General features: G+C 33.9%; 1 protein-coding gene across 1 annotated transcript; it reads left to right on the top strand.

Annotated features, from left to right (window-relative positions):
- Window positions 1-421: 421 nt before the first annotated feature.
- Window positions 422-10,100, top strand: LOC141397850 (uncharacterized). Its single transcript, XM_073974676.1, has 6 exons — window positions 422-542; window positions 8,980-9,090; window positions 9,156-9,407; window positions 9,473-9,627; window positions 9,692-9,898; window positions 9,960-10,100. Exons 1-6 carry the CDS (start codon window positions 530-532, stop codon window positions 10,098-10,100), a joined length of 879 nt encoding a protein of 292 aa, XP_073830777.1. The 5' UTR covers window positions 422-529.
- Window positions 10,101-10,958: the final 858 nt, after the last annotated feature.

Genomic DNA, 10,958 nt, shown 5'->3' with positions numbered 1-10,958 from the left:
GTGTCATTTTTACCCACTTTTGTGTGTTAATTATTGCACCTTATAAAAAATAATAAATTGATGTCTGGAAAGATAAGATCAGATAAATGTTGTTATTCTCATTCATTTTGTTTCTTGACATTTACTCCAGTTTTCATGATGTGATCTTGTTAATTCCACATACATACATTCATATTTTACTCTCTCGCTCTCGCAACGAAAATAACAATGGAAATAAACAGTGTTAAAGTGTTATCACCTCGGACACGGTATAATCAGAAAGTGTGATAATAACAGCCCAACAGCCTGAAACGTCGTAAAATAAAACCTTAGAAGTGGCAAACGTAGAACCACAAACAAAACAAAAAAGAGTTAGTCTAACAGACGACAACAGTCCATTTGAATTAACAATCATCGCAGTAATGTGTCGAATTTTATAATAGTTTTCTATTGTCTTGATAAGAATAGATTAGAAGAGTGTATAAATTTTGTTAATTCGAAACAAAGTGAACTATTTTAAAGCAAGTAAAATAATTTGGAAAATTTCATAATGCACGAATCAGGTAATTAAATGCAAAAACTAAAATTGAATTAAATTATCCTTGATTAAATGACCGCCACGGATCCACATGTCTCAACATTGATAAAAAAACCTTTTTTGGTTACATTTACTGAGGTATCTCCAGCCATATTAATTAATGGGCAAGTGGTGCCGTGCTATGTTTAACAGCCTAGAACCTTTCCCTTATTGTTTCATTCAGAGACGTTCGTGATAAATACATAGTTTATTTACCAGCATGGGCGCCCCGATACAAAACATTTGTCCAATAAGCCGAACTTAAAAGTCTATCCAATTTTTAACACCACGCAATTTAATTTTGTTAACATCGGTCACTTGTTTACTATAACGCACTTTTGCTTTTCTGTCTTGCGTATACCTAAAGTCTCAATTTCATATCCCTTTCTACCATTTTCATACTCCTTTCTTTCATCTGTCTCTAAAATAAGCCAAGTAGACTAGATAAGAAAATATTGTTCAAATACTATTCATCTCATCTCAAAGCAACAATGTCTTTTTTATGTATAGCGGTGCAGAGGTACAGAGTATTTGTTTAAAGTTTTTTGCTATTTTGACCTTTAAAGAACGTTTCTACAGAATTCGTATGTTCCAGAAAGTTAGTTACCGAGATCGGAGACGTAAGAATGACTTGGTCCAAACTTTATACATCGCAATATTTCCAGCCACAATTATCTTTTGAATATGGCTACATCAGTCCACTCCTTCAGGTACCTCCGACACAAAATTTCAAATGTCCGATTTTGACGAAACTTTGTACATCGTAAAATTACTTTCAAATATAGATAAATATTTATGAGTGGCTATATGGATACCTTTCTCACAAAAGTTCAACAAAGGTGCAGTGCATGGGCTGTTCGAAGATCCTTTGGACAGTTTTACCAAGGGTACCTCCTGTTGTTCTTTCTACATCGACAGGATTTGTTTCGTGTGCATGTCCAATAGAGTGGGGATTGGAGTTTCAAAAAAATAAATAAATTTTGTTTCTTGAAATTTCTGTTTCTAATGTCCATGCTTCCTGACATAATAACCCTAAAACTCTAAGTCATACGCGGACCAACTAAAATGGCTCGTATACGCGATAACTATAGAAAGGAATAACTCTCAAGATAAGACCCACATTCAGAATGGACTATGTCGGCTAGAGTGGTTTTAAAAAATGGATGTCGGATTTTTTTATGTTTAGTTTTGTTAAAAATTAAGATTGCCAAAGTTTGAGCTCAATCGGAATATGTTAACACGTGCCACTGGAGCCTCAAAGTTTCCATGGACCCTTTATATAGCTTATATTAAAATCTGACCCGATTTTCAAAATGTTTTGTAGGATTACTTGTTTAGCCACTACAAAGAACTGGTAAACTGTTTTCATCGATTGGACAATAAATGTGGCCTGTAGAGCGATTTCTTTAAAATTTGTATGGGGCCAAAGGCGAATTTTTACAAAATCACTCTACAGTTCTTTGTAGAGGCTACACAAGTAATCCTAAAAAAATTTTTGAAAATCGGGTCAAACAATGGTTTCGTAGTCTCAAGCCGTAGGATTCGGAGTCTATGAATCGTAGTCTGTATCGTCCGACTCCGGACAAAAACTCTTTACTTTCTTCTTAATGTAAATCGACACCATAGCTGGATATACAAGTCCAATCATCACTCGCCAATTCGAGCCCATTTTCAATACAAACCTCTATTTTAAAAATTGCGACCTTATGGACCATATTGGAACTGGATAAAATTCTTGAAGTCATTCTGGTCATAATGTCAGGGAGCCATAACGGACTTGGCCGCGTAAAAAATTATATATAAGTACGGTGACCAATATTTTTGAAAGAAAATAGAGTACATTTGGGGATTTCTGAGTGAAATCGGACACTTTTTCAAGATGAGGTTTTTGAAGCCATTTATTTTTTGCATTAGCAAAACATATTAGTATATTTTCAGATTTTTTTGACTAGCGGTTCCAGAAATATCGCGCCTTGAAAAAGTCTGTAAAAACTATATGTAAAGAAATACTCATAACTACTCTAATATTGGTCCAATTTCAAAAAAAACTTTTTTTGTATGTTTTGTTGTCTTATTAGCTATTTAATACAAAAAAGAACAAAAATTTGCACAGTGGGCTTGAAAGCACCAACATTAATGCGTATAGTATATAGTTTTAACCATTGCATGATGGGGCCATTAGCAGGTTTTCGAGGCAAAAAGTCAATTTTTGAAGTTAACAATTTGAAAAAAATAATAACGGACTTCGATTGCCAACACTCTGAATCACTAAAAATAAAAAAATAAATCAATCTGGTAACATCACATAGCGACATACTGATCTGGCAATGGTGACATATTTTCATATGCATCGTTTTCCGACATTCATTATAAATAAGTAGTGAAAGCATTTTATGCGCCAAAAGGAACATTTCAACGTTTTTATATTTTTTAAACATGGAAAGCTCTTTAATTGGTATGTAAAATAAGATGGTGTTAACAAATAATAAAAATGTTATGTGTGGTAAATGTATTTTTGAGGTAAGATGTGATGTCTTTTTTGGAGTATTTTGCTTTGTTATCAATATGTTCTCTGGAGTATAACTTTTGAGATCTAAGTAGATCTAGGATATTATATATATGTGGTGAAAGGTATTAATATGTACTATCATTTTGTGAAAAAATTAGCTGCGCCCATCTGCGCCTTTTCATAAAAATCTGGTTTCAGATGTCGTAATACTTAAAAATATGGACATTTTTATGTTTTGGTTGGAGAATAATCGGAAACTCATTAATGTTATCAATTGGATTTCGGAAAAATTTAATGGACGTATATAATAATATATATATAATCTTTATATATAAAACTCAATTGTCGTTTGTTGGTAATTGAATCAGTTGAAAACGGCTGGAGCGATTTGGATAATTTTTTGTGGAAATGTTAGTCATAGTCCAGTTTAGGTTTTTATGCAAAGAAAAATTGGCCACGCCCACTTTTCCGCCCACTTTTATAAATATGTTATATCTACGAAACTACTCAACAGATTTTCCTGAAATTTTTAGGGAACATAGAGTGATGGCCCCGTGTTGAAATAGGCTACACATTTGGTTGAATTTCGGATCGGGCGGGGTACCTCCCCTATGCCCTATTTTTGTAAAAATGCAATATTTGCAACAATTACAAATGTATCGCGTTGAAAATTTTTTAAATAAGTTATATCTACGAAACTACTGAATCGATTTTCCTGAAACTTTCAGTGAATGTACAGGGTTGGTCCCCGATAAAAATAGGCTACATATTTTTTAACTTTCGGATCGGGCGGGTACTTCCCCAATGCCCTAATTTTGTAAAAATGCAATATTTGCAACAAATACGAATGTATCGGTTTCGGAATTTATTTGCGAGTCAATGGCGATTGTGTCTCCAACCTTACGTATGTACTTATTTTGGGACTTAAGATCCGACCACGCTAACTTTCTAATTAGGTTATATCTACAAAAGTACTGAAGGGATTTTCAATGAAATCGCGATTTGTCTAAACTTTTAAATCTTTAAAAATAAAAATCAAATGTCGTTCGTTGGTCATGGCATCAGTTGAGAACGGCTGGACCGATTTCGATATTTTTTTATGCAATGAAAATGTACACCTACTTTTTTCAATTTTAAATTTTTAACATTTCTACAAAAACTACTCAACCGATTTTCCTGAAATTGCCTACAAATTCAGTTAAATTTCGGAAGGGGCGGGGTACTTCCCCTATACCTACTTTTTTAAAAATGTTATATTTACAATAATTACGAATGTATCTATTTCGGAAGACCTTACCCACTTTTTTAGGATCCAATGACTTGACCACACCCACTTTTTTAAATATGTTACATCTACAAAACTACTGAACCTATTTTCCGGAAAATGTCAGGGAATGTACGGGCATATTTTCTTGAATTTTAAAGGGGGCATATTTGAAAAAAACCCTTACCTTTATGAATAAAAATCAAATGCTGTCATAACCCAACTTAGGTTTTTTGGAAAGAAAAATTTACCACGCCCCCCGAAAACAGGTTACATATTTTATTGAATTCCAGAGGGAGCGGGGTACCTCCCCTATGTGATATTTTTAAAAAACGTTATATTTGCAAAAATTATGCATGTATCGGATTAAAAATTTACGGATTAATCTACAATCTAGGTACTTCTTTAGGGCCTATAGGCCCGACCACGCCTGTTTTTATTTAATATGTCATAACTGCAATTCTACTGAAGGGTTTTCCATAAAATTCGCGACAAAAGCTCAATTTTTGCTGTTTTTATGTATATATTATGAATTTCGGAAGAGGTGGGGTACCTTCCCCATGCCTTTCTGTTAAACGCTATATATAAGCCAAATGTATGATTATATCGGTTTCAGCATACAGTTTGGTAGGCAATGAAGTTGTGTGCACCCTAGGTAAATATTTGGAGCCAAGATACCGGACCAGGCCTACTTTTTTTTTAATATGTTATATCTTGAAAACTGATGACCACGCCCACTCTTTTCAAAACATTTTTTTTTTCAAAACTACTGAACCTAATATTCAGAAAATGTTCAGGTATATCCCGTGGTCCAAAATGCTATATATTTGTAGACGAATTTCGGGGCCTGTTATTTTATAATCGCTATATTTGCTAAACTTATGAGCGCATCGGGTTGCCTATTAGTTTTCGAGACAACGGTGGTTGCGCCCCCGATCAAGAAAAACTATATATTTACAAATTTACTTGAATGGTGAGGTTCAACGGTCCATCAGCCATGAAAAGCTAAAACATATAAGTCTCATTAAGCGGGAGAATTCGATTTAACCACTTTTTAACCTTTAAAATTAGATCGCTTTAGGATAAAGACAGGGACATGGACGATAATAAATCCTAAAAAGCATAAATTGGCAAAAAATCCGACAAAGTCCGTAAGAGAAAAGAAAGGTTACAGACAAAAAATCCTTCTCGGTTTGACAACAGACCGAAGAAGTGAGGTAGAAAATACCTATTTTTTAATTTTCAAGCATAAAGTCGATAAAAAGTTGTCATTAAAACTCATTACGACGGGCCAGCAACGCGGACCGGGGTCTGCTAGTAATATATAATTTCAAAAATATCGCAGACAAACTTTGGCTTTTGTGGCGGAATCGTAGCCGATTTTTACCTCATGGAACCTCATTTTATTAACTTATAACAAACCACAGACAAAACCATGAAATTTTAACATATGTATATAGGGGAGCTATATCTATATCAGAAAGGGATTTCAATATAACTTAACAAACTTATTTGTATCCGAATTCCGTAACATTTTCCAAATTTTATTGTAATTTGATGGTATTTGCATGCTTGGTCATTTAAATCGGGCGAACATATATATGGGAGCTATATCCAATTCTGAACCGATTTCAATATGATTTGTCAAAAATGTTTCTAGACCAAAATCCGTCACACATTTCAAATTTCATCAAGATTGGACATACATAGCGGGATTGGTGCACCAAATACCTAAAATCGGGCGAAAATATATATGGGAGCAATATCAAAATCTGAACCGATTTCAATATAACTTGGCAAACTTATTTGTAGTCCTAATTCCGTGGTATTTTCCAAATCGCATAAAAATTGGGCAGAATTTGCGTGTTTGGTCCATCAATTGCTTGAAATCGGGCGAACATATATACGGTAGCTATATGTATATATGAACCGATATGAACCAAATTTGGCATATTAGTTTCTAAGCCTATTATAAGCATCTGTACAAAATTTGGAAGGTCTAGCTTACCCCAGTGATTTGTTGCCTCGAAAACCTGTCATTGGCCCCATCGTGCATTGCATGTATCAAATTCAAACTCTCCTTCGTATTTAAATAACACTGTACAACAAAATCGAACCCAGCACAGATTATGAAAGAGGGCCGAAAAAAGAAGACACGTGTATCGGCGTTTTGAAAGTTTACGTCGGGAAGTAACCTAAATAGGCGTGGCAAGTTCCGCCCATTTCTACAGGTTTTGAAATATTCGACATCAGATTCCTTGGAATCCTTGCATTATAGGTATAAAGTGTCTTTGGCAATATTGCTGACAACAATGCGGGATACCTTTTTATAAAAAAATTAACCCTCATGCGAGTCACTACAGGGTCTTTTGGTCCCATTTTTCAAAAACTTTTAAAAACTCCTTTAAAATGTTATCGTATCAGATCGAAATATTCTACAAAATTATTTGTCATAAAATTTTACTATTTTGATCTGATACGATAACATTTTAAAGGAGTTTTAAAACGTTTTTGAAGAAAGGGACGAAAAAGACCCCTTTAGTGACTCGCATGAAGGTTAATTTTTTTCATAAAAATGTATCCCGCATTGTTGTCAGCAATATTGCCAAAGACACTTTATACTTAAAATGCAAGGACTCCAAGAAATCTGATGTCGAATATTTCAAAACCTGTAGAAATGGTCGGAACTTGCCACGCCTATGTAGGTTACTTCCCGACGTAAACTTTCAAAACGCCGATACACGTGTCTTCTTTTTTCGGTCCTCTTTCATAATCTGGTCGAATTATCTTGTAATTATTTTTTGTGTTGTACAGTATAATCATCGTCTGAAGAAAATATCACTTTAATATTTGGTAGATTTTTTGGCTCGGATGCACAGTAATATAATTCCCGAGCTGTACTTTTTTGGTCATCAATTAGTTACTTTATTGTCCGGCTGGTACAATAACACCTAAACCATTTTCAAAATCGAAAAAAGACGTAGTTTTTAAGATTTTTAAGATAAATTCCCAAATAAAAGTACAAAACAAATGTTGAAAAATCTAATTTTTTTGGTCAAATATCAAATGTTTCACACTGGTATAAAAAAATGTATAGACAAATTTTAAAAAATTAAGAAAAATAGTAATCATTCGAATCCCACTACCAAATAGGACATAAAATTTTTGTTATAAATCGTAGTTTAATACAAAAAATTTCAAGAAAATCGAAAAGTACAATCATTGATAAAAATTGATTTTAAATTTTATATTGCGAAAATTGCATTCAAAACCACTGTGCAAATTTTTCTTCTATTTTTTATCAGATGGCTAATAAAACAGCAAAACATACAAACAAAGATTTTTTTCTATTTGGACCAATATTAAAGAAGTTATGGGTATTTCTTTGCACATACTTTTTAAAGAATTTGACTTTTTGAAGGCGCGATATCTCTGGAACCGTTAGTCAAAAAAAAAAATCTGAAAATATACAAAAATGTTTTGCTAATGAGCATACCACAACAAAAAATAAAGGTAATAAAAACCCTCATCTTGAAAAAGTGCCCGATTTCACTTAGAAATCCCCATATATAAATCGTCACATGAAATGTCTCAAAGGGTTCCTTTGAGGGTTACGACTTTGGGCATTTCAGTTGACGAAATTTTTAAAAATGTTACAGGCCAAAAAAGAGCCTACAGAAGACCTTTGTAGGTCTTCTAAAGGGACTGAAGACCTTTGACGGTCTTCTAAAGCCAACAGAACACCTTGGGGGGACTTCTAAAGACAGCAGAGGTTCTTTGGAGGTCTTCTTTAGACACCATAAGAAATTTGGAGGGCTTCTAAAGACAACAGAAACCCTCTGGGGGTCTTCTAATGACATCAGAAAACCTCTGGAGGTCTTCTAAAGAAAACAAAAATCCTCTGGAGGTCTTCTAAAGACATCCGAAAACCTCTGGAGGTGTTCTAAAGACATCAGAAAACCTCTGGAGGTCTTCTAAACACAACAGAAAAATCTCTAGTGGTCTTAAATGGACAACAAAAGACCTTTGAAGATCTTCTATAGACAACAGATTGGATTACCTATGTATTCACATGTATTTGTAAAACAAACCAAAAATAGAGGAAGGACATAGAGTACGCCAATGAAATTGGAGGATAAATAAAGTAATTAAAAAAAGTAGAGCACGGATACCTAAAATAGTGTACTGTACTCTATAATAGAGTACAGTTTGTCACCGTATATATAACCAACAATTTGGAAGTTTTGTAAGGTAGGAACTGGAAGGTGTTGTTAGATTTTTACCTTTTGGTACTTGATTTAAATTTGGAATGATATATTACGGCGTGAAAAGATTAGACAAATGTCCGTTCTTCATTTCGATAGTTCAAATTTCAAAACGATTTTCGAACAAATTGCACTTAAATAAAAATCTTAAACTGTTGTGAAAAAAGAATCCAAAGGAGGTTACCGATATGGTCAATTTTCGACCTTCATCAAATTTTCGACAAAATTTAGAGCCCAAAATCATTATTTCGATGGGGGCACATTTCAGATCATATTAAGTGTATAGTCCCTCTCAAGCATAAGGGCTGAGGGTATAATTAGCAAAATATTTCCATGTCATTTATTGATGTATGTACATTAAATAATTGTGTTTTTCTTATTTCAGTTAAATCACGTTCATCAACACCCCAGCAAGAGTATTTAAAAGCAGGACAAGCTGAAGTTTTGCACCTATTACAAAAATGGAATTTAATGGAATTACAAGCGGCTTTTAGAGGTAAAACTGAAGAAAGGATTGGGATACTCCAAAATTGTTAAGTTTCATTTAAACCATATTTACAGAACATGATATAACATTGCGCTCCCTAATGTATTTAACGGAAACGGATATCAATGAACTCATACCTAAAATTGGTTTACGGACAATATTTCGAGCTCTGCTACTAGAGTGGAGAGAAAGCCAATGTAGTGCCAAGACTTTCTACAACAGACTTCAAAAACAATTTGATGATAATGAATCATTTTTGGAACAAATTGAATTGAAAACTGAGTGTAATTCTGTAGATTTGGAACAGGATGCCTTACATACAAAAGGTGAGGAGAATTTGGATAATTCAATTCAAAGGACAAACAAATTGAAGGCTATTTTTCCATTTCAGACCAACCACAGTCCGAACACTCATTTAATGCAGATATTCCACAACAGTTAAACGATGAAAATAACAATGAAACAATAGATCCTCCTCCAACAGAAAGTGGAACTTCTGCGCTAGTGAATCGTAAATCTTTTAAAAAATATCATGGAGATAGATTTGTAAGTATTTTTGGTGACAATTTTAAGAAAACTATTATAAGCTAATATTTTTAATATCCCTTAGGTTGTCCTTGACATTTTGAAACGTTCCACTGAGGGTCACGCTATTCTGGAATTTTATAAAATCAATAAATTTTTGGATATTAAAAATCGCAAACGTATCGTCAATCTCCTCATAAGGGAAGTGGTTGAGCGTAAAGTAGACAAATACACAGCCATCTTTCATGATATGACGCAGCAACTAATAGAACTGTTTCCCACAGAAAAATATGTAAGAAAATGGATATCTTATGACATTTAATTAGTTCTAATTTTTTTTATCACTTTTACAGGAAACCTATTTTGTGGCCCATTCTGGATCACAATCGGCCCGAGGTGCTTTATACTATCGTTATTCAAATTATACTCGACAATTACGCAAAGAAGGCCTGCTGGCTTACAAGAAACAAAAACCACGAATTTGTGTCAAATAAAAGTATTGAAACTTAATTTTGTAAATTTTCGCTCTCATGATAGACATTTTTAAGAATATAAGTAAGAATATAAAATAAATAATAATATATTTTTTAAAGACCAATATAGCTTTAGTCGTCATATTTTGAAAGATTTTTCAGAAGGTCCAAAATATTAAGTTCGGCCAGTCCGAACTTTTTATACCCTCCTCCACAGTTAAACGGACGGAACGGGAACTTGTTATACCCTCCACCACGAGTTGTATTGAAGTAAAATGGAACAATTAGTTTCCTTTCGTTTATGAAGAAGGCTAAATACCAAAATTCAGCAATATCGGTAAAACAATGTGGAAACCCTTCAAAAACGTCAATCTATACCTACAAATTTCTGGCGGAAAGTTTTTAGACTCAAAGAAGACTAAATACCAAATTTCCGATATTTCGGTAAAACCTTCAAAATACCGAAAATTAAGAGGTACGCTTCTATGGGGGAAAATCAAGAGGTACGCTTCTATAGGGGTGTAGGAACCCGCAGACCTATACTCATAATTCTCTTCTGGAATGTTTTATAACCCCATGAAAGACTAAATAACAAATTTCAGTCTTTCGGTAGGATATTGACGTCACAACCTTCAGAATTCCGAAAATCAGGAGGTACCGTTTTATGGGGGCTATATCGAAATATGGACCTATTTCAGTAAAAAAGGCATTTACCTCCAACAAAGACTAAATACCAAATTTCAGCCATTTAGGTGGGTTGCTGTGACCATAACCTTCAAAATACCGAAAATCGAGAGGTACCGTTCTATGGGGGCTATAGGAAGGTGTGGACCCTCAAAATACTGCTACATGAAGGCGTGAACTTATACACATAAGTTT

Source organism: Musca autumnalis, unplaced genomic scaffold (assembly GCF_047663935.1).
Source record: "Musca autumnalis isolate F117 unplaced genomic scaffold, ASM4766393v1 scaffold_1, whole genome shotgun sequence".
Lineage (NCBI taxonomy): Eukaryota > Metazoa > Arthropoda > Insecta > Diptera > Muscidae > Musca > Musca autumnalis.
The sequence above is the reverse complement of the archived record's forward strand: the minus strand, read 5'-3'. Positions and strand labels throughout refer to the sequence as shown.

Bases quoted from the DNA above. Each gene is read 5' to 3' on its own strand.
- LOC141397850 (XM_073974676.1), top strand. The intron at 9,091-9,155 runs GTAAAACTGAAG...CCATATTTACAG, and splicing joins ATTACAAGCGGCTTTTAGAG to AACATGATATAACATTGCGC. The intron at 9,899-9,959 runs GTAAGAAAATGG...TCACTTTTACAG, and splicing joins TGTTTCCCACAGAAAAATAT to GAAACCTATTTTGTGGCCCA.